Source organism: Drosophila gunungcola, unplaced genomic scaffold (assembly GCF_025200985.1).
Source record: "Drosophila gunungcola strain Sukarami unplaced genomic scaffold, Dgunungcola_SK_2 000001F, whole genome shotgun sequence".
In the NCBI taxonomy this organism is placed as follows: Eukaryota; Metazoa; Arthropoda; class Insecta; order Diptera; family Drosophilidae; genus Drosophila; species Drosophila gunungcola.
The window spans coordinates 15,292,944-15,317,470 of NW_026453197.1; the positions used below are offsets into that span (position 1 = coordinate 15,292,944).

General features: G+C 36.5%; 1 protein-coding gene across 6 annotated transcripts in view; it reads right to left on the minus strand.

Moving 5' to 3' along the window:
* Nucleotides 1-2,279: 2,279 nt before the first annotated feature.
* The window catches only part of LOC128263283 (neuronal acetylcholine receptor subunit alpha-7), a 54,948-nt gene continuing 32,700 nt past the window's right edge, over nt 2,280-24,527 (minus strand). For 4 of the 6 annotated variants that reach the window (XM_052998236.1, XM_052998235.1, XM_052998239.1 and 1 more), the window contains exons 5-13: nt 19,352-19,687; nt 19,071-19,146; nt 15,634-15,828; nt 14,423-14,509; nt 12,706-12,815; nt 8,150-8,301; nt 7,458-7,580; nt 7,208-7,346; nt 2,280-6,963 (exon numbers count right to left, since the gene is read on the minus strand). In XM_052998236.1, coding sequence (XP_052854196.1) covers nt 6,811-6,963; nt 7,208-7,346; nt 7,458-7,580; nt 8,150-8,301; nt 12,706-12,815; nt 14,423-14,509; nt 15,634-15,828; nt 19,071-19,146; nt 19,352-19,687 — 1,371 coding nt within the window. In that variant the 3' untranslated portion in view covers nt 2,280-6,810. Of the gene's footprint in view, nt 7,347-7,457; nt 7,581-8,149; nt 8,302-12,705; nt 12,816-14,422; nt 14,510-15,633; nt 15,829-19,070; nt 19,147-19,351; nt 19,688-24,527 lie in introns of all 6 variants that reach the window. The other 2 variants (XM_052998241.1, XM_052998240.1) reach the window with 2 other exon arrangements.

Consider the following 24,527-nt stretch of genomic DNA (forward strand, 5'->3'; position numbering starts at 1 on the left):
CCATTTCCATTGGCCGCTCATTACTTAACGAAAATAGCCAGGAACATTATCATGGATGTTGTTATTATTTTTAATTGAATTTTTGGTCAGGGAGGCAGAGCTATGCGAAGTTTGGACGAAGAGCGAATGCATTAAATGTATTTACCTCGTCATTTGGCCAGCAATAATGGCTTGCCCCAATTACAATTTGTTAAAATTTACATGTTCGAATACCTGTTGTAAAAATTGGGAAATAAATTGAAACAACCCATTTTTAGATCAAATATATAATATATCAATTGCATTATTTACTTACATTGCTAAGTTTATTTTTATTATAAACCTTGAAATCGAATTTGTCAATTTTTTGCTTAAAACAATGTTGTATAGAACTATAACCATGCTACCGCTTTTAAATTTAGCCATGACTTTGGCAGATAGACTACTACTTGGCTCTTTAAGGCGCTGCCAGATGGCCACAAACAGACTAAATTCCTCGAAATATGTCATTATCACATATAGATGGCGGTAAAGTAAAAATAATTTGTTACCGCCATCTGCCGACAGATTTAGTATGCAAAGGGCGCCACAAAAAATATTGATTACTGTCAAAAGCTTATTGCTCCCAGACAGGACACTATTTGCCGGTTAAAAGCGTTGCCAGATGGGCAATAAAAAAACGTCTAAAACGCTAGAGCTTCGTCCTCAATACATATAGGTGGCGCCAAAGCTAACATCTGCCGTCTTTAGTTCTGGAACTTTTAATGAGTAGAGGGCGCCACAGAAAATAGTGATTACTGACAAAAGCTTGTTGCTGGGATAAATATAAGAGTCACTGAATTGCGCTATTTCCCTTGTGAGAATTTTTAACGAAAGTGAGAACATTGAGAGAGCAAGTGAGAAAATTTCCCAAATAAGTGAGAAAATTAACTGAATGACAAATTTTCATAGTGGCATTGAGAAGAGCAGCAGCTGTACCGTGTGGCCATAATAGCCGTACCGTGCCCTATCGAATCGACTGCTGCTCCTGCGGCCGGATCGATTGCCCAAGCCGAAATGTTCACTGATCCGCTCATAAATTAGGCTGTTAACTTATATTTAGCACTACCTGCATTTAAATTTAGCGCCCCATCTGCCTATCAGCTTATCGGAACTAGTTATTCGTTATCATTATCATTATTATCGAAATTGTCCCACCCTCAATTCAGCACCTCTATCCGTCTCGCTCATGCCCACTCATATATCTGTCCTGCTTGGAAGCAGAAGCAGCGGTGTATTTTGAATATACTCGTCGTTCAAAAATTTTTAAATTATACAGCCCGGCGGAACAGTGATCTCCTGCGACTACTATGAGGGTTGCGTTACGGCGGAAGAGGATGATTTAATTAGCATCTTTGGGAAAGATAAGTTAAGCTTCCAACTCAGATCCCAACTGTAAGCTCCAATGTTTTTAAGCCCTCTTTATACATAGTTTTTCAACTAATTTCTTAAAACTCCAATATTTATTTTTCTCGTAAATCAATCGTAATGTTGTTTATGACCCACCCAAGACTTAATTCTACTCTCTCAAAGTGTCCTTTTGGCAGATACTATTATTTTTCCGTTATTTATTGATTTATAGTTCTTTATAAATTAAACGCATATTTAAAATCATTACAATTTTATTTGTCTCACAATAATGTAGAGAATAAAATGAATTTAAGCTGTTCAAAGATTGACATACAAATTTTAACAAACTAATTATAATTAAGAACTAGTATTGTATGTTAATATTGATGCTCCAGAATGGTTCTAGTCCGCGCAGACAGATTTTGTTCCTATAATTAAATAAACATCAGTAAAATACTTAAATATGGTTTGATTTAAACAACTCACCTCGAATGGCTCCCCAGTATGTTAGCAATCATAAAAGTGGTTAGATAAAAAATATATATTTTAGTCAAGGTAACTATATTATTTTATGATCAGTCCATACCATGCATTAGAAATAGTGTATAAAAGAGTGCACAATTAAGAGTAGATGTGACTGAATACTTAATATGTTTTTGGTTTGATTTTAGAAAATTAAGCTTTTTTGATTGGACATTGGAAATAAATAGAAGAAGGATGTAAAGAAAGCATGCCGAAATATTGGGATAAAAGAGGACATTTTTTTACAATTTTAACTTTCCACAAGGAAAAATGAAATGCCTGGTTATACATACACGCAGCATTCCTTCAGCTGTTTAAATCTTAAATCAGTTGTTTGGCTAGCTGGATATATAGTTATTTTTTATATATTTTTTTTTCTGTTATCGGAGTATTGTAAAGAAGGAACTGGTTTTTAATTTCGCTTTCAGCTGGTTGTTGACAAACTGCGCGAGGGAATCAGAATTTTCCGTTAGTAAAATTTGCCAAAATTTTTTTCGAAATTTTACCACTTTGAATATAAATGTCAAACGACTCTGCTTTTTTTGTTTTTTAAGTTTATAGCGTTTCCTTGTCCATTTGCTACTTCGTAATGTAAGCATTTTTTACAGTGTGTTAAGAGTTGTTTTGCTATGAGTATGTGACATTATGAATTTCGTTTAAATGAACATTGATACATGTTTATTTACATTTTTATTTATATGTGACAAATGTGTGATATAGAGTACCTTAATCCTAGCTCAGAGGCGATCGAGAGCATTACACAATTTACCTTTGTGCGTAGGCGGCAGGAGCAGAAACTTCACTTATGTCTTCAGCATCATCGTCCAAGCCGTTGGTCCAAGTGTAATATTTTTGAGAGAAAAAAACCTACGCTTTTTTTTTGTATTTCTGTCAAATCTTTTCTTTTTGAATTTTTATTATTGAATAATAATTAAAATTTTACAATCGCCTTATTCGGGCTTCTTCTTTTCTTTTCTTCATTGTTTCTTTCAACTTTTATTTTATTTTTCTTCTATAATTTACTATTTAGGTCAAAATGACCAATTTAAATTTTCTTCTAATTTTTTATGTCATATATTTTGTGTTTTTGTTTTAGTTATGTATGTTTTTTTATACGCAATTATTTAAATTTAAATACTAATAACGACATAAAAAATCAGCGCTTTTCTTTTGTTTTCTGTGTTCTTGTTTCTTTTTCACTTTTTTTAAAATTAATTTAATTTAAATATTTACTAGGTTACGATTTCATCCCGCTTGATTTGGTTTGCTTTAAACCCTTTTAAATGACTAATTAAATATTAATTTAAAGTTTTGTGTGTTTTCATTTTTATTTTTAATAGAGAAAGGAGTTGGTTTTTTTTTTGTTTTTTAAGAAATATATACTTTTAATGTATATTTTTTAAAATTCATTTAAATGCAACTAGTTGTAGGAAAAAGTTTCATCATTTGCTTCAAATATCTTGTTTTATAATTTATTACATAGTATACTATATATATTTAATATATACTTGTTTGTCTGTGTAAAAAGAAGTATATACGTATGCACATATATATCCATGTAAATATACACATATATGTATACACTGTGTATTTAATGGTTGATGAAAGAACTATTTTCCAAACTGTCCCCTTTATGCACTAGAACGTTATTAGAATTAAACTCCTTCATCTTGCTCCATTGCATGGCTCCAACTAATGTTGCCTATCAATTTTATTCAGCCCAGAGAGCCTTTCTATTTTCTATGTATTTATTTACTGGGGGTGACACTTTCTTTAAAAATTGCTTTTATGAAAACTTCTGTTCAACTTCAGCTAATTGGATATTCAACATAATCCAGTTATTGATTGCTATTTGAAAACGGCCATCAGATATTTCAGTTGGGCTTTTTGGTTTGTTTTCTTTTGTGTTTAAATAAGCACAATTGATGAAAATGTATAAAAGATTTAAAATTAGTTATTGTTTTTATTTTTCATGCTGGCAGCTTGTTCGCTATGTTCTCTATTATTATTTGTTTAATACTCTTAAGCGTTAGGATTGAAATCTATCGTTAATTGTTCTCACTGACATTCGCATTGGAAAAGCATATAAAAAAAAATATGTTTATCAAATACATTAAGAAAAGACCCCACAAATTTATTCCTTCTCCGATCCATTGGCTTTCAAGCTATTTTGTGGGCAGTACAACAAAATGTAAAAGAATTTCACCTTTCATCAAAATATAACAAGTTCTCATATTATTTTACACTTCGGATCGATTATCAAAAGCTAGACCTTAATTATAAATGTTCTTGAGTCATTCGAAAATAAAAAAAAAAACCAAAAATAGAGTAAGTCAGAAATTTGTATAGTTTGGTATACAAAATCTGTATGAAATTGATGTTCGAAATCCGTTAATGAAATCACGTAAAAACCAATTGTGTCAATATGCATAGTTTCTCATCTTGTTTGTTCGTTATTCGAAATATATTTATTGTTTGTATGTAAATCTATTTCTAGTATGTTTTGTGACTTCGCATGCTTAGCGCTTTGGATAGAATCTTAACAATTTATGGGTTTTTGTGTAGCCTAGTCTAAGTTGAATGACGTCATTTAGTAGCTAATCATATTTCCTTTATTTACTTCTGCATTTTTTTTTGCATTTCTTACTGTGTTTGCTTATGTTTTTTTCGTTTTGGTTTTGGTGTGTTCATATTGTTTATATTCAAAGAAAATTCTGATTGTTTACATTGCACAAGATTTACAATTAGAAGCAGAATAACTGTAACTTAAAAATTAAAAAGCTAATTCCATTTCGAACGTTTTCTTTGCTTTTGTGTGGAAAGAAAAGTCAGTGTGAAATTTCGTCCAACACAGTTTTGCTTTTTTTCTATTCTTGGGAACGGGGTCCCATCAGAAAATACGAAGCAGACCCTTTTAGGAGTCTTTCGGTTGGAGTCTCACCAACCTTCCCTTCGCATTTCCTCATTCAACTCCCATTCCGTGTTAATTTTTAAGATTTTTGTTTCTTGTATTTCTTTGTTTTGTTATCGAATTGTGTGCTTGTCTAGTTAGCGGACAGAAACATACTTTAAGATTATAATATTGGGATTAACCGGCCACCGAACAACCGAGTGTGTGTGTTGTGTGGATTCGTGTGTGGTACAAATATATGAAAAGTTGGGTCAGATTGACTCACGCTAAACTCCATCATATATATCTGTATAAAGCTCCTTGGTTTATATGTTTTGGTTGTCGTGGTCTGTGATCAAGTATGTTTTGTGCGCTCCACACTAAAGCAAGCACATAATTACCCATGCACCCGCATGTTAAGTGTTCTAGGGTCTTGTGATGTTCATTGTTATTGGTATCTTGGTATATTGGTATCGCATACTGTATTTGTTGGCTTGCCTCTATTCCAATCGATTGTTTGACTTGTATTCTGTGTTGAATTGCTTTCTGGTGTCCTTATCTTTTAGTATTCAATAATCGAAAACAAAACGAAAGTGTAAATAAGGGAAATCAATACCGAAAGTTAGACTGTGTAGCTGTTCTCAATGCGCTGAAGGAGCGAACTCTTGCCTCTGTCGTGGACCTTGCGCAATAGTTCGATCGATCATCGTTTGCATCACCAAAAATCATGCAATTCATCAACACGCAGATATTATTGCTCGCAACCATTTAATTTCATAAATTCATTTCCTCTTACGGCGCCAGTCAACATGAAATGCAGTCCTTCGGATACATTTCATTTACTGAACGCATTCTGGGCTCTTCATTACCTGTTGTGCCTCGTCTCTTCCCAATTACTCTTATTTTCTTTGCTCTTTTCATCATCATTTTGATTTTTCAAATTTCTTTGTTATATTCCAGTGAATTTTCGTAATTCCAATTTAGATTGGTTATTCTATTGGTTTTGGTAAGCTTTAAGGGGTTTGGTTTTTAGTTTTTAGTTTTTAGTTTTTGGGTTTTGGTTTTGGATTTATCAAGTTTCGGTTAGACATTGAACTTAAGATCAAATAAGGGACTGGGATCTAGATACACAGTTAAGGATATGTAGGGTTAATTGGTTCTGTTTTGGAAATGCAGTTTCGTCTAGAGAGGGGGATGTGGAGGACTGATTTGATTGGCCTAAGTACTAATTGTAAGCAAAAAATTGCTCGGAACAAGTCCCTGGACTGACTTCAATGCTGAAGAAGATTACAAATTTAGTTGTCCTTCTGTAGATCCAAAAACGTTGGGTTTTCATATCATATACACGTTGCAAATTTCCCACCTATATTTTCTACTATAAAGCTCACAAATTGAAGTCTTCCAAAAAGGTCTGGGGTTTTGCTTTTGCTTTGAAATACCGCAATTTCCTTTGAAGTCTGTCAAAAAAAAAGTTTCGAAAATTCGTGTGACTACTTTGTTGAAATCGCCTCGCTTATTCTATAAAATATAAAATTTAAAAGAAAATATACCCGTTTTGCTCGCTTGTCAAACATATATGTATATATATATATTCAATGGAAGAAATATAGATACTGGCTTGTGGTGGCTTGCGGGGAAGGAAGGGGATTTCTTTGATTTACCATTATCTAGATTTTTTGTATAGAATTAGGAAAATTGGAATTAGTTAGTTTTTAACGTTTTAGTATATGATGTGGTTTTAAGTCTCTTTTTTAGTGTCTGTTTGATTTTAAAGAAAGACATTTTAAACGAGAGTTTTATAAATAAATTATTGTGTTTTCAGAGACGAATTTTTAGTTGTTTTTTTTTTGTAGTATATTTTTAGATGTATTATTTAGTCAATGGTTTTTTATCATGTGTTTTCCTATTTTTTTGTGGTTTTTTTATGCTTTTTTAGTTTTAATTTACTTAAAAAGTTTCGTTATTAATTTAATAATTAACAAATTGATTTTATAATAAAACCAATAACAATAACCACCTCGCCCATATGGCTACGAGACAATAATATGTGGTGCTGATAGTAGTACAGCTATTGTGGCTAATATTGTGAACATTGTGAATATGATAAGGCACAGTCTGTCAACGACCATAGCTGCAAATTTCCAATCATTGGCAATGTCATTGCACTCGTCATCTTTACGTAGCTGTATATTCGATTTGATGTTTTCATTTTATTGTTTGTTTGTCATCAATGTTCAAAGAGAAAGAGTGGGTTAAGTTGGAGAGAAAAAGATGAAGCAAACAGTTAAACTTTGTCGATAGCTATTGTTTCGAGTGCTATAACTAGGTTGGACATGCATACTTTTTAAAGTAGAACGCAATTGAAATATTTAGTTAGTACAAGTGGACGGTTGATCTTCACAGTTCGCCTGATCGTCGCCAACTTACCTGATCAGTTATAAAGCGAATTTCCTTCAAGATTAAACCTAATTCATATTCTGTTGATGATTTGATGCACGTATGATGGGTGACCGCATCCGGCATTCGGGTGCTGCCAATTGGTCCAATGCTGCCATCGTCGCCTTGACTGTTGTCATTTGGAGCAGGCCGAAAAGTAGAGATAGACAGAAATGTGGGACGTGAGTGGCTGGATTCACTTAACCCAAATGCGGCCCGGGGGCCAATTGCGACTCGTTACCCGTAGACGGTGCGATAGAAAGCCGGATTGTGTGGCAGTGTTCCGCCGGGCGTCATGGGGCGACAATTGTGCCGGAAGTCATCGTCGATGTCTAGAACGTTGGCCAGAAGTGATTTCGACGAGCTTCATTAGGGGGCGAATAAAATCAGCTTTAGAACCCTCAGTAGAAATAACAAATAAAATATCAGTAACTGCCATACTGTTCCTGCTTTCGCTTTACTCTCAAAGAAAGCAAGAACAAGAACCACAAAGGCACACAGAAAATAAAATATGTGTAGAAAAATGTATTTCTCATAAAACTCATATTTTCCGTATTTAATAGTTTGAATGCTCTAATAAAATATAATAACATCTTCATTAGTTTTATAATTTCTTATTAAAAAAGTTGATTCTCCAACTCATCTTGTTCCTTATATAACATTTTAAAAGCATCAATTATTTTAAACTAAAACTATTTTTAGCATATTAATTGTATTTATTTAGAAATATTAAAATAATTGACAAATTAATTAATTTGATTTTTATTTAAAATGAAAAAGAAATAATAGAATTAATAGAGTTTTTGAACTTCATGTTCTGTTTTTAATTCTTAGCAATTTCAACTCATTTTTCTGTGTAAATATCTCAATAAAACTATCAGATTTAACACCAAGAAAACGCTTTTCTGTGCACATTAATCAATTGCTAAATACCGCTCTTTCAGCTCAACATCGGAGAGTATCTGGTGCTTGCGCTCGGAAGATGTGTCCGAACAGGGCGTGGTCGGGAACTCCAGGATCAGTGGGCGGCCCGGTCGACTCATTCGCAGGATCCATGGCAGCCAGCATAAAAACACGATGCGTATCTAACGGCAGGTGGTGAAATGTAAACGTTTAGTGGGATGGGCCCAGGATAATCCGATCAAAAATCAAATTTAATGTATTTATGCTCCAATTGCGTGTGCTAAAAGTTCGTGTTGCGGATGATGACGATGATGATGATGATGACTGGTGTGTCTCTGTGCCTGGGTGTGAAAGTGTTTGCCGGGCCGAAAAATGTGTGGAAAACTCAAGCGAGCTTTCCACGATTTATGGCTATTTTGCATGAAACGGGCACTCACACTCACTTTTACACCCACACCCAAGCACAGACAGATGACCACAAGTATGATTTATATTCGATTTTGATTACAACTAAGGCAACACTGTTTTGGAGTCGCTGTCCGGAGGGAGAGCAACATGTGGGTGTTTGTCAGTATGCTGGGTGATTTGTTATTACACTTATAATAATATTTATGTGGCTATATGTGTTTTCGTGTGCGAGAAACGGAGTGTGTTCGCATTTCGCAATTCGCCATGGTCTCTGCTTATTTATAGCTACGGTGCATGCAAAATTTATGATCTACAACACAAACACAGATATAGATAGACACATATACAGAGCACGAGGCACAAACACACAGACACAATACTAGCTATAACGACAGCAACAATAACAAACATCTGAGACGATGGTAGTTAGCCAAAAGCTGCTCATGTGTAAACCATTCCTCCCCCCCCCCCCAAAAAGCATTCACACCGATCCCTTGTTTTATCTTTAAATTTGTTGTTCAAAAAGTAGTTTTATGGTAGGAAATTGCAATTAATGATTGAGAACTCAAATTCCTAGGACTATACCTTTTTTTAAATATTTATAACATATTTACAACGTCAGAATTGCTAATAATGCTAAACTGACTTTTGGGTGCGCAGTAGAAATCACTAGCGTTTAAAAAAAAACCCTTGTTAAAACGATTAAGAATTACTACAGCTGGACTTTTTAATCACTAATAAATAACATGTTTTAACCTTTTTCGGCTTAAGTTCGAGAACAAGTTCTTAATCTTAATCATCAATGATAGTTATCTGGTAAACGGCTAAATTGGTTAAACGTTTGGGTGCTATAAGAGAATTTAAATACCGTAAAAAAGAAAAAAACACTCCAATCGATGGGATAGTCAGATCATGTTTCGCCTCCTCGCTGCAGCTTATCCCCAGACATCGGTGTTTAGGCCTCTCCATCCCGTCCCCACAATCGGAAATGCGAAATGCAGTTGAGGAGCTAAAAAACCGACGCTCCTAGCTGACAAGCTCGCTTGCAGTTTGTCTGAAACTGTCGTTGTCCTGCCATTCCCCGTTTCCACTTCCCAAACTCCTCCTTTTGCCTCCTCTATCATGTCGGCTCCTCCTCTCCAGCGGTTTTCGTCCTCTTTCTTTTTTGGCCAACAAGCGAGGAGCTTACATGGAAATTCGCTTCAGGACGTGGCATGCAAACTAAAAGCAAAGTTAACCATCGAGCAACTGGCATTTGCCATATCCATATCAATGCGACCCACCATCTATCCAACCATCTTTGTGCAAATTTTGCGCAAATTGAATTGTTGTTATCACACAAAAGCGTGGGGCAAGCGGTTGGCTCCTCGTGGCACAGAGTCTCTGGGGCCAATTCAAGGGGCAGGCGACAGTCGGCAGGAAGAAGGACTCCTTGGGCATGCACATTTCTAATGCACCTGCCCTCCCCAATTGGCTCAATTTTCGTTGCCGTGTCGGGACAACTCACAACTGGGCCAACTGTCAAGCCCCCAAACTTGGCCGGTTACTTTGTGTGCCCCAGCACCACTCGATTCCTGGCTTTGGTTTTGCCCCCATGTGTTCCAAATTCAATTGTGTGTCGAGGGGCCGACCCTCCACATTCTTGCGCGAAAACCATATAAAAGTTCTCATGTGAGTGACTCCTTAAAAGCCAATCGACTTGGACTCCGACTCCGACTTCGACTACGACTGAGCTGCCCGTATTCTTGATTTTTTCTTACTTTTCTGGGTCTTGTCTAGCGTAACTTTTCATTATGCACTTGGAGGCCATTGCAATAATGTGCAGAAATTGCTTTCCACTTGGCTCTCTTTTGGAAATATTTTCATGAAATGTCTGATATTTTCCCATATCGATATCTGAATTGTAAGTTTTAAGGAAAAAAAAGAAATTTGTGGCTTTTCCATGAGTAAAGTGGTAAACGGAAACTAATTGAACTTTATAACAATTTATAACTACAGGTGACGTTGAATGAAATTTACAAAAACAATATAAGGCTATAAACTTAATTATTACTATTACTATTAAATTTAATTAACTGCCCAAAATTTGTTCATTTCCACAATTTCATTCTGCAATATTTTTCTCGTAAAGACCTTAAACCGATTTGTGGCAAAGTAAAAGAATACTTTTAAATTTGCCATTTTAGGGATATATTTACTATGTAACAATTTGTATTTATTTTATTATTACATTTGTTTTTGCCTAGCAAATTGCCTAACCCCAATAGTTTTTATTCAAAGGTTTTATCAACAATTTCGCACTCAGACACACATTTCACAAAAAAAAACATAGAGACTATGTACAGAGTAGATGTATGGATTAAATATGTACTTAGAGAAAAAATAGATATTGGGGAGGAAAATAGAGGATAGAGTACCATTTACAGAACTTCGTACACCGGCACACAATATTACATAATGCATAATTGGACAGCACTTTTGATGCTGCCATCTGCTTTGGGTTTTTTTTTGTCATCTGTTAAACCTATTCACATTGGTACGAACAGTATAATGATGCAGATACAAAAGCGTGTGTGCAACTGGTGACAAAGTTACGAGCAAAATGGAATTGGGACTGGGACTGGGACTGGTACTGGGGTTGCTGGTTAGTCGGGTGGTGGTATTCGGATTCTTGCTGGGATCGAGGCTGTGGCTGACATACACGTAAGTACAAATTATGGGCCCAACATCAACATTACGATATTTTTCATTACATAAATTATTTTATAGTAGACACGTATAGTAGCTAGACATGTTGGATGGTTACAACATTCATTTCGTACTCTGTACATCCGTCCGTCACTTTTCGGCTCGGCACTCCCTTTCTGGCGCGTTTGCATCGTTATACTTGTATGTATTACGTTCCTCTGGGTTCTTTTGATTTACGTTTTTGGGTCACACACACAGGGTCTAAACCTCAACTCAACTGACATTTTTTTCGGTCTCTGGCTTGGCTTTGGTATTCAGCTAAATTGCAAATACAGTTATGCTTAGTAACAAAATCAAATGGGGCAACACAAAATTGCAGCTTGCATAACAGCCTCTAAGTAGGCAACAAAAACTAACGAGAACCAATAGAAAAACCGAACATCGGAAAAATATTGTTTTTGTGTATGAAACATAAATGCACGACAACATCAACAATAATACAATTGAAGGGTAATCAAACAACATTTATATGTGCAACTAATTGCAAATACGTTTTTAGGTATTTTTAGTAATTTTAATGTTTATTATGATTTTCGGCAGCTTAAGGCTTTAAATTGTGATCTATGGGACGAACACATGAAAATGTTTTATCTTTTTGACTTGAAATGAATGTGGTTTTTACCTAGCTTAGTTTAACTCTCAGTAAATAAACATTAATTTGGACTTCAACTTAAGAAATTTGTTGGATATTTTTTATAAATGACTAATAAAGAGTAGATCTATGTGAATATATTTTTAAGTTAACTATCATATGTATTTACTTAAAAATTATGAATTTGTGACTCCGAAAATAGAGGTTTTTATAGAAATAACTTTTTTGGGTGTTCTGCGAACAAAAGTCTATTTAAACTAGTTAAACAGCCAAAAATTCTTATTATGTTTGCAAAAAAAACTTTTAATATGCACGACAATTGATGCTGATTTAAAAAATGTTCTTTTTATTAAATAGTATTTTCATGGTTTTTGTATTTAGGTTTTGTTTTTACAATAAAGGAATACAACACAAATTACAACAGGTAACTAAACAATGTAAAAATAGCTAACACAAAAACATTTCGCTAGCTAACACATTAATTATCTTAGCATGACTCTCGCATAAAATTTTGCAATTTGTTCTCCTTTGGCAGAGATAAATCATATAAAAAATGCTAATTCTATGCGACAGTGGCCTCAAATCCAGCAGCAACAGAGGACTCTGGGGCATGGACATTGGGTATATGGGGGTAGGACATGGGGGTTCCTCTGAAGCTGCCGTTCTGCGGCCACTGAAAACTAGCTGAAGCTATAAATGATGAGTGATGGTCGCTTTTGCAGTTGTTTCTTATTTTGATATTTTTGTTGTTGGTTGGTTGGTTGGATTGAGAGAGTTTTGTTGGTAGCTGTGATTGTTTGGGATGGTTGTTTGGTGGGTTGACCTATTTGCAACTTACCCATTCGGACATTTCGTGCGTATCAGCATTTCGATGATGATAATTTAATATTAAAATCGTTGACACAACGGATGAAGCTACCATAAACATTATGCAATTGAAATATGTACCTGTTGGTTGGTTGGGCGTGTTGTCAATATATATATATATATATATATAAATATTATATATATTTATTATGTTAGGTGTAGGAATATATTGTAATTGTTGTAGTGGTGCATGGATTAGTGATTAGTTTTGTTGTTATTATATTGTTGGATTGGTAGTTGTTGTCGTGGTAATTCGTTTGGGGTAACGCATATTTCAAAGTTAAGATTTTATTCATAGTGTATGGTTTTTTCGTTTAGTTTTATATGCATTTTGTAAGCACATATAATTTTTGCGGAAGGTACATAGTTTGTTTGAAAGAAAGAAAAAGGCAAGAAATATGTACAAAATATTTTAGTTAGTACATTAAATGCAAAAGTTTTCTGTTTGTTAGCTTCTTAATCGTTCAAGATTTTAAATGGCATAGCAAATGTTGTTTTCAAGAAAAATACATATAGATTAATTTTTTAGTTTTTAATTCACACACACACGATGTTAACTTTAGTTAGTATAATTTAGACATAGGTTAGGTAAATATAAAAGTTAGACACCAAAAAGTGTACGCCAAAAACGGAATGATATAAATTCAACGAGATAACTTTAATATTAATTTTGTAAGCTCTTTTTGGAGGATAATATTCGAATTTGAAGATGGTATAATTTTGAAAAACAAAATTATGAAAAGGTTAAAAAATGTATTTCGGTTGGCTTAAGTTTTGTTTAGAGCTGGATTTTGCTGATATAGTTGAGCTGTTCCTTTTGTCACTTCTTTAACAGTAAATGTTTAATAGTAAAATGTTAAGAAAGATAAATTATTAAAGAATTTGTTTTAATTATGCAATAGTTCATATATAAAGAAAAAAAAGGATATGTATCGTTACAATTTACTTTAAAATCCCAGCTTGACTAGGTACAACCCAACTATATATAAAATATTGATATCTTGACAACCGAAACTAAGAATATTTATAACGTGCAAGAAACTCGTTGTCAAATATGTGTGCAATATTTAAACCAACTCGTGTTTTAATTTGTTTGTTATTACTGATTAGATTTTGGTCATCATGGTTCATATAATATAAAGGGTGGATTAATTAATTGTTTAATTTTTGTCAAAGCTTTTAGGGGCTTATAGTCACATTTATTTGCCCTTCTAGTTTTGAATTATCAGAATTCTTTCGCTACGTTGTTTTGGAAACATTTATTTTTGTCGCATCAGCACGCATTTTTCTTTAAGACTTCAAAGCCAAGTATTATTGTATAAAATTTGACTTTGCTGCCAAAGGAAATATCTTTAGTAAACGGCTGTGCTTCAAAATTGATGAGGTTTCTTTTTTAATTGTGTGTCAAAGTTTTAATATTATAAAATCATCGGATTTTATTCGGATTTTAAAATCATTTTAGAAATGCATGGATATATATAATGAGTATGCGACTGCAAACTTTAGATATATTTATAAACGAGTAAATAGGTATAGGAAAGTATCACAGTATAAATGTTTAGTTAATGGATTGCAATAAGAGAACGGCAAACTCAAAAGCAATAAGTAGACACAGCGATAACATAACTTAGGTTACATTTATGAGAAGCTCTACCATCGACTACTATTGGTAAACAAAATGATCTTACCCAACAATGGCACCGCATCGGAAGTGGCCGGCATTGTCTCGGCAACCATATTGAGAAACACGGTCAGCGAGAGCAAGATGGTAACACCTAGATGGAAAAATTCGATTAAGTTGTTATGGTTATCACATGGTAATTCAAGAGAGGTATAAGTTGTGGTACAAGACTTGGCGGCACAAATTTGTGAATATATTTTGTTCTACCGTTAAATCTCCTTTAGACTTACCATTCTAATTCAATCCTAGTTATAAGTTCATATGGTAAATTAAAACATAAAATATCCATGTTTCTAAGCTTAGACAAACATTAATTGTTTTTGACTATCTCGATGAGCTGCTGAGGGTTTTGAAATTACTGTCTAAAAGTATGCAGTAAGAATTTATTGTTTTTATTCGGAACAAATACATCGGACTTCAGGCCTAAAAATATGTTGTTGCATACTTTTAGTCACCTTTATAAATGATTTCAAATCCTTAGTGATCTGTATAATGTAATAACAAACCAATTTCACTTAACAGATGCTTATATGTTTTAATATTACATTTTAAAATAATTATTTTAAAAGTCATGGAACTTGACTTCCCTCGTCATCAGTCAAACTTCTTCATAGAGTGCTTTTAAAACTTCTGCAACCTTTCCCTTTTAGTGCTCTGCACTTTCCAACACCCACTTGCTAGCCATTTATTTCTATTTCAGTTTTGTGTACCAAAGCATCGACGGTGGAACAGTCGAGTCCCAACTGATTTTCCAGCAACTAATGCTCAGTCCCGTCGATTGACAGCACACTTTGAGGAGCATTCCGTACGCCCGGCTCGTTGAACACTTTTTACTACTCGGAGCCATGGCACCATTAAAAGTTCAATAGTTTGTTTACCAGCGCCGAGACTGTGGCGTCATCAGCACGAATAAATAACGATGGCAATAACGAGTAATGTGCGATGTCAGTCAGCCATTCAGTCAGTAAAGTAAGGCAGCTGGCTGAGGAGCTACAGCTTGTTCTTATCAACACGATTATGAAATTCTCTGCTTTTGCCGCCGACTAGGCTGTCATTATTTAAAAAGTACTTGGCAAATACTTTTCGAGCGGCTCTGAAGCTCTTTGCTTGTATGTATTGTGGGGTATTCTCAAGTATTTGCGTTACGTAAGTGGTTTAAAATTAATGTGGCTTACTTTCCCCCCTCTTGCTTGTTGGCCCTACAGTTAGAAGACTTACCCAGTGATAATTTTTCACCCGAATCCGGCGGCAGGGTGAATCCGAGCAAGGCCATGGAGGCAATCAGTACACAGGGTATGATCAGGTTGAAGAAATAGTACAGCGTACGGCGGCGGATGATGATGGCGAAGGTTATATCTATATAGGGTTCCGGGCAGCAGTTGTAATAGATCTCGTTACGCTTGCCAGGCACACCTGCGATTGTTCAATTGTACACAAAGCGTCATTACACAATATCCTGAATGCGGTTAGTCTGTATATATGTTTTTTTGTCAGATATGTTATGTATCTGTGGCAGTCTTTACTTATTACTCGGGCTGAGCACCTTGTTCTAAGCATATTACAAGAGTTGAGTAAAGTTGGGAGTAGAGTTGGTAATGGTAAATGGTAATTGGTAAATGGTAAAAGCTTATTTTGTAACAGAGCAGAGCAGATCAAAGACTAGAGTGGCTGGTAGGTGTACGAGTAATTGAAGCATTATTGCCATTTACAGTTCTGAATGTTTTACAGATATGAGTGGTGTGGTGTGGTGTGGCAGGAAAATGTGTGCGCAGTGTGGGTGTGCATGCCGGGTGTATGATTCGGTTGTGGGCTTAGTTGAGTGTAAACTCAGAAAGAGTTTTATTTGTCTAGGCAACTAATTGTAAGTAAAGTTGAGCAAGAGCAGAGCAGAGTGGAGTCAAGCCGAGCAATTTACTATGGGGAAAAGTTGTTATGCATTTTGCTTTCCAAAATGTAAATACGTAGTAGAAAGTATGAAGATAAGAAATCGTTTGCGGGTTATTCAAGTATGCATATACAATGTACAAAATCAGAGTAAGTAAGTTGTGGGTGAAGTTGTGCAAACAGAGTTTATTGGCTGTAAATTGAAAGTTCCTGATGTGTCTGACGAATGGTGTGATTTATACATATTTTCTTGTTTTTCTAATAAATATATTTTATTTGATTCCTGACTTGCTTATGTCCTATAAAACATCGTATTTTACTACTCATACAAAGGGGAACTGTGACAAAGAAAACTTAAGAAAAGACTAAAGTAAAAAGTTGTCCAAGCTGATTAAAAATTCCTTGAACATTCTGTTAATCTGCTTTTTGTTAGAAACTTTCTGCTCGAATTCTAAAGTACATCCATTTAAAAACCATGGAATCCCTTCCTCTGATAGCTTCAGCCTCTTAATTGCTTTTCCCTTTCTACATTTCTCGACATGTTCGCAAACATATTTGCAATAAAAACTTTTGGCAAAAAGCATTTGCCATATGCCCAAAAGAGATGCAGAAAGAGAAGATTGGGAGTGTGAGTGGTAGACAACAGAACTTCAAGCTAAATTATCTGCTCAACTTACTCCAAGATTACCAAAGGGATTACCAGGGACAGAGACTGCGAACAAAATGCCTTGGCAGCGTATTTAAAAATGACCTAGCTACTTTGGCCCTTCCGAAATTCCCAAACTCCTCCCCACAAACAGTTTACCTCCTATGTCTGGCAGCACTTGGCCAACTCAAAATAATTTGCATAAGCTGGTAGAGAAAAAAACCGCAAATGCGCATGGAAAAGAAAAACCCGGCGAAAAACTTTTGAAAACTCCCGAAAAATTACGCACAGAAAAATAAAACAAAAAACAGGAAATAAAAGGGATGGCAAACAAACGGAGTTGGCAAATGAAACTAAAATTTGTTGCGAACACTTTTTCTTTTGCACTTTTGTGGCCAGTGTTGAGTTGAAAACTTTCTGTGTCTGTGGAAGCAGTAATTCACAGTGCATGTATCTGCGAGGATGCAGAAGTATTTGTCTTTTAATTTCTTAATTGGTTTTGGTGCATGCCTCTAACGGCCAGCTAAAGAGCATTGCTCTTTTCCTTTTACTTATCCATTCAGTTAGCTCGAACTTTTCGCAGACAAAAACGAGGGTGTGGCTGGATTTTTAGCTGTCATGGTTTTTCACTAGGATTGCTGCCTTTTGCGCATTGACTGCAAACGTATCTGGGCTTCTCTTTATTTAAATTTTCCGGGCTTTGTGCTTTTGTTATTTTACTCTAGTTTGTAAGCTAGTCATTTTCTTGCTCAAACTGCACACTTTCTGTTTATTTGGTTAGTTTGAATTAATTTCTAGTTTTGAAAATGTATGTTATGTTAACATACTTCAAGACTGTGTTCATAACTTAAGAAAGTAAAATTTTCTTTAAAAATGCTCAAAAATGAATTGTGTTGTTTCTGGTATTTAAAAATAAAATTAAGTTGTTTTAACTTAATATGTTGATGTACAAGTTATGCATTCGAGTTAATTCAGGTTTTCCCTTATCTTATCTAATCTTTTAGTCAAAATGCAAAATTCTAAAAAAAATATCTTTAGCATTGTCCCAGTATTTGAAGACAGTTTTTGTAAGGAATATATGTATAGCATTTAAGCGTTTTCTATTCAGCATTCAGATTCTTTTCGTATATGCTATCCACATGCCTTTAGCTGCGATTAAGAAAAGGATTCATAGATTCCGGGAAAAATAATCTAAAGTAAATGCATACAAGGGCCGGGCCTTACCTCTTTATCAGGCTTATATCTTATCTTGGGGCCTGCCATTGGAGCAGCATATTTAGACTGTTTTGAAACCTAAAGTTATGCTCCTCCAAGCAGGCTTCTTACACTGAGAGTAAACGAAATGTTTACGCGGCTATTTCGGACTTAAAAGTTAAAGCGCCCAAAGATTTTTTTTTTTTGCGATAGTTTTGGTTGTTTTTTTGTTTTGAAAGTAGAGTGAGTGGGAGTACACTGGATAAGCGTGTGATTTGGGTGGAGTACGAAAGTATTTGAGAGTAATTAGGTGGGATAACAACAGGGTTCATGGAGTGCCTTACTTAATTCCGTATTCATTGACCTCGAAATTGAATGAATTGAATGAACTATATAGAGAGAGGTATCAAAAAGCAGTGATGTAAACTTTCTCATCCCTAAATGATTGAACGTTGATTTCAATCACATATCGATGAGCAACACAGTCGTAGTTTCGAACGGAACGAGTTCGGAACTTTAGTTCGCAGCTTGAACCCTGCTCAAGAGTGAAAGAGAGTAAGTAAGAGATAGTGGAGAAAGTAGAAGTATGCTGGTGTGTGTGTTTTCGTGTGGGGCGCACCAAAGTATGCTACAAATCAGCCGCAGGGCCAAAACTCCGCGAAGGATCAGCATTTTTGTCATTGTCTTTTCGCTGGCGGAGAGTGCAAGGGTGCAAGCATCCACCTCCACACACACTGAGTTTGGGGAGCATTGCGGTGCAATTTCTCAATTTTAATCTTTTCGGTCTGAAGACCGGAAATCGGAATATCGGAAAAGCGGAAGAACGGAAAAACGGAAGAACGGGGAAGACCGCCTGCTCAGAGTCTGAGTTTGGATGTCGAAGTATGTAGAGAGGAGGGCTGTCGCTCCAGGACGACGTTGGCTTACTCACCCAGTAGTTCCCACTCGCCGTTGAGCACGTAACTGCTGATATCACCGCCAGTTTCATCTTGTAATTGTAAATCCAGCTTTTTATACGATATACGATTCGGGGAGAGGGGTAGAATAATGTAAATATCTCACTCGCATCAGATCAATGCAGAAATGTGAACGAAAGGAAATCATAAATATACACTCGAATCGAATCGGTCAAGCATAACAACTACGAGTTCTTTTTCAGTAAGTTAAGTACTTCCTGGTTGCCTTGCTTTTGTGTGGGAGACTGAACCAAACCTGGAATCCGTCGTAGGTCCAGCTGCCGAACTTCATCTCGCAGCGCTGGTCGTCGAAGGGGAACCACGTGATGTCGATCTTGCATGTCGACTTGAAGATCCCCGGCGGCACGTACAGGCACGATCCGTTGTTCCGCACCACCACGTTCGTCTGGTAGGTGCCGTCGAATCCCTCATCCGCACTGTTGTACATCAGCACGTCCGGCTTCCAAATCCTGTGCGGCGGAATGCGCAGATCCTTCACTCCTCCATAGTCGGAGGTGTTCCAGCGCAGATTCATGTCGTTCCACTCTAGTTTCAACCACACATTCGTGACTAGCAATTGATTTTTCTCGTCCTGTGGGGTCGTAAAAAAATATATATATTAAATTCCATGCCCAACAGGAAGTTAATTACACACGTCGTACGGAATCAAGTATTAATAATTAACGCGTAAAAACTGTATTCATAGAGTGCAAAGTTTGACTGAGAATTCGCACTGGCTGTTTTTTATAAAGTATTTCCTGCCGCAACGGATGCGAGCTGCGGTGGGATTTGGTCGGCAGCTCAGTCACGTGCGGCAAATATGGTAACTGAAAAATGCGAATAAATCTGCAGCGAGTTGTATAAACAGCCAGGGTATGCCTTTTACTTAATAGATTTAACAATAATTCAAGGCTTGATCATATTTTTAAGTCAAGCCATAAACCTTTTTTTTTGTTATATTTATTAAAACCATTTATTGGATTAACATGAATTTATTAAAGTGTGTGTTTGTTTGTTACGCAGCCTTTTATATGTTTTAATTTGTTGAAAGCCAATCAAAAATCAATTTAAAATCTTTAAGGCTTAAAGGACTGAAATGTATTGAAATTCTTTTCCAATTATCATCTAAAAAATTTACGACATATTTAATGCAGTAAAGCTATTACTTTAATCCCCAGGATAATAATAGATCATTAAATATTAATTTTAGCTATGGAAGGAAATAGTGAATTGCAAAGTATGTGAAAAACAAGAAAAACTGGCTGCAAAAATATGAACAGCTTTTTTGTTTAAAATGCTTTAATCAAGATAGTTGAATTTTTTAAATGCAGCCTAGCCTAGTGGCCCAAGGGATGTGGCCCAATAACCGAGTCCGCGCGCTTTACACTGAAACCAGACACCGAATCCGCCGCTGCGGCAGCTGCTCCTAAAAAATTCAACTGCTGCGCACAGGGCGTATGTGTAATTTACAATTAAATGCCTGAAATATTCATGGTTCACTCGGTGAGCAGCAGCGGCCAGCGCAAGCAATACAAAAAAAGAAAAAAAAAACAAAGAACAGTGGAAAATGGAAAACAACTGCTGAAAACCAAATCTCTGGCGCTTAACTAACAAAGCGAGTTCCAAGGACTAAAGGGATCGGATTGGGGGGCAAAAGATTCGGGTTTGGGATGAGCACGGGCTTCGCGTTGCTCGAATATTTTGTCTTAACAATTTCCGTTAGTCAGTGGGCAAGTGCAATCACAAAATGGGCTCAAATATGCGACAGGAATGCGGTAGAGTTGAAATCGAGTTGCCGCCCGCCCCAGTGGAGAGCCAAAAACCCGCAGGTTCTTGCCAATATGTTTTTTCCCACAAAATCGGGCTGGCTGAGGGGCGGTTGATGGCCAACAAAATCGAAGCTTACGGCAAATATAACGTTGCAAAGGGGCAGGACGTGGCAGGACTCGATAATATTGCGGCCATAACGCAGTGCAAGAGCAAACATGAAATGTGACCCAGTGTGTGTGTGTGTGTGTGTGTGTGTGTGTGTGTGCGAGCCTGGCTAAATATAGCCATTACATTATTGCACTTGACTGCAGCGTAGTCCATTTCGGCCAGCCAGCCAGTTATCTACCCTCCCAACGGCAAACACACTGGCAGCCCTCCTGCATACTTATATTTTGCAGTGCACTTTGCGACTGCGACTGCGACCGCAGCAGACAAACAAATGCCTGACGCTAAAAAGTATGCCATGGTTTTTGCGAGGACGAAAGAGGACGAAAGAGGAGGCGGGGGGACTGGCAGGAAACAGGGTCGACAGCGACCTAATAAAATTCCGCTTTCCAAATTGAGTTTCTGTTGACGCTCTATAATTTTGTCGGCTTACACATTGAGTGCGTTTTTGGTTAGTCGCCACTCGACTAATCCGTTTAGCCGGCTACCAAAATGTAATGGAATATTGCCACAAGTCTTTTCAATTTCCTAGTTCATTTACATTTATTAATTTACCCAACCTCAGACACTTTTGACAGGACGTTGCCTTTCTGTCTTTATGTATTCTAAGTGCAGTTGTCGGTGCAACTCCTTTTTGCCACCCATCCAATTTAAATTTTGAATGCGCATGTTCATTTGGAGTAAAAGCGGTGCACACAATTATAAAACTAACAACCGCAAAACGTGAGGGCTTGAAAAAATGTAATTAAAAACTCAGCCAAAACGAACAAACTTTAAAAACTTTATTTTTTAAATTGAGTTAAAGAAATTTGGTAACAAAAACGAGTGCATTGTGTATGTCCGAATTTATTAAACAGACGACTATTATTAATCATGAAACATGATTTTGATTTATAGTTTTCTTAAAACTCATCACAAAAAAAGGGACTAACAAGTTTTAAAAACTTTGCTATAAAATATCCTACAATATGAGTTTTATAAAAATGTAGTTGCACTGTGCGTCTTTTGATGTCTAAACCTAAAGCTTTTTGGTGCATCTCTAAATAAGAAAATAGGAGTGTTTGCTGTTTTTGTGAATTTCTTAGTGCAGCAGCCGTACTAGAAAAGCCCATATATAAATGAAGCTTATTCGCATTCAAATAGTGTGCGTATATGAATGCATATGAGCCTATGTCAGACTACTAAAAGAGGCAAAAAAAAACATATAAATAAATGGCGGCTACGAACGGAGGTTGTTGAATTTTAAATGAGCAAAAAAAGCAAACGGCAAAATTATTACAGCCCAAGAGTTTTTGTTTCCCCCCAGCTGATTTTTTTCCTGCCCAGCCTTCGACCGGGCCAAAGACAAGTTTCGGTATGCGGAAATTTGCATATGTGCGGCGCAAATTCTCGCAAAGTCCACACCACACCACAAACTCATATACAGATACACACACGCAGAGCCGGTTCATTGACATGGCAGGCCAACAACGTTCGGGGGATTTAAAAAAACGGAAAGCCAACTCGAAGCCGACTGAAACTGTAGCATAAAAAGCGGCGCTCGTTCCCCACGCACACACATACACTGACACAGACACAGGCGGGGCCTAGTTTCTCATTGTCCTGTATGCATAAAAAATGGCTGGCCCATCTCGACTTCATTACTCATTTTCCGCTGATATCCGTTGATATTCACCCCGTTCCATTTCGTCGTCCTGGAGCCAACTTAATCACTTCCTCCGTTCCAAACCCAAACCCGCTTCCATATCCTTGGCCTGCGTCTTGGCCCCTATCTGAGCCCTCTTTACCGCCACTGTCTTTCTCCCATTGATGCCAATTAATCTGCGCCTCGCTTTGTCTGCTCCTTTTTAATTAATGCGCCTGGGAGTTTCTTTATTTGTACTTTCACCGCTTTTCTCCTTGCCTGCCCTGTAATTTCACCTCCTTTGCCCTGACAGTCAACTTCTTTCAGTGTCCTGTTTGCCCTGGCCTGTTTTTCACTTTCTTGTTTCATTTGTTTCTTTTTTTTAGCCTAGCATAGTTCTCAATAATCCCCTTTCTATTTGTCATGCTGTCTGTTTGTACTGAACAGGGAAACGGCATGTTCACAGCCTGGTTCTCAATTTGACTTACTTAAAAAATGCAATCCTCTCTTAAAATATTGACATATTTTAGGTACTAAAACCTAACTAATTACTCAATTAATTAAAATCGATTTACTTAAGATTGAGGAGCGTTTACTTCTTTAATTGAACTCCACTACTGCGAAAATCCATCTCTTTTCCATTGAATTGCTTCATTTCTTTCACTCACTGTTTCATTTATAAATTTTTAAGTGGTTTCGCTTATTGTTTTCATTATTTTTTTTTAACATGAGTATCCAACACTCAATATACTGGGGCCTGGAGATTGCTTTCACTCGGTGCATTTAATTTAAAAACACTTCAATATTCATTTCTTTCGCTGGGGAAATAATTTGAACTGATTTTCAGCAACGCTTTTAATTACTTTTCGCAACAAGGGTGATCCTTGGGCATTCGGAAAATGCCATTAAATTGAAACAGTATATATATTCGCGTTTTTCTTGTAAGCAAACATAGCTGAATGTTTATAAGAATTATTGGCAACATTTTAAAAGTCCCTATCAAAATTAAGTATTTACATTGCGATCAGAAATGTGCCTTACTGACCAATTTCCCAAAAACCCAAACAAAACTTCAGAGCACATAAATTAATTTAATAAAATACTTAAATTTACAGCGATTTAGAGGGGGAATGCATCCCAAGTACAGTTGTGCTAGCAGTGGGTCAAAGCGCTGTTCCAATTCCGGCCAAACACTTTGCCAGCCACAAGCCATTGAGCAATCCTCTAGACAGGATTGCCATCCTGCCATCGCTTACATGTGTTTATGTGTGCCTGCCACTTTGTGTTCATTTGACAAAGTCGTTTCTGTACAGCAAAAACGGGAACCTTATGGAGGAGGAGGACACACAGGTACACAGTCATTTTCTCTGCACAAGAACATCAATCACAGTGAAAGTGAGCGAAGCTTTCACCCAAACACAAGCCGAAAATGCATTGAAAGCATTTGCGAAAGTATGCCAAGCATGTCCATAACCATCTATGCACATGGAAAACCTGTTTGTGTTGATGGAAACCTTGCGGACTCACCGCGCATTCGATGGCCAACGTGTACTGGGCCGAGAATAGAAATCCGCTGGCAAGTGTAACACGAAAGCATTCTAATTTCGTTGCCAGGCGTGGCGCATAACAAAGGGAATGCTCTTCCGGACACTTACACAAACTGAGGACTGAAGAAAATGCAATTTCCAGAGGCCAAATTGCCAACAGGAAGTGAGAGGGGAGGCATTGTCCCGACCTCTGGGAAAAGCAATTATGACCTGTGCTTTACATAAATCAAATGGGGATGCAAGCCATATTACACACAATGACTGCCATTGTTTGAACAGCCGTGTGATTAGAATCCTCGCAAGCTCACTTTCTGCCGAAGGAGCTG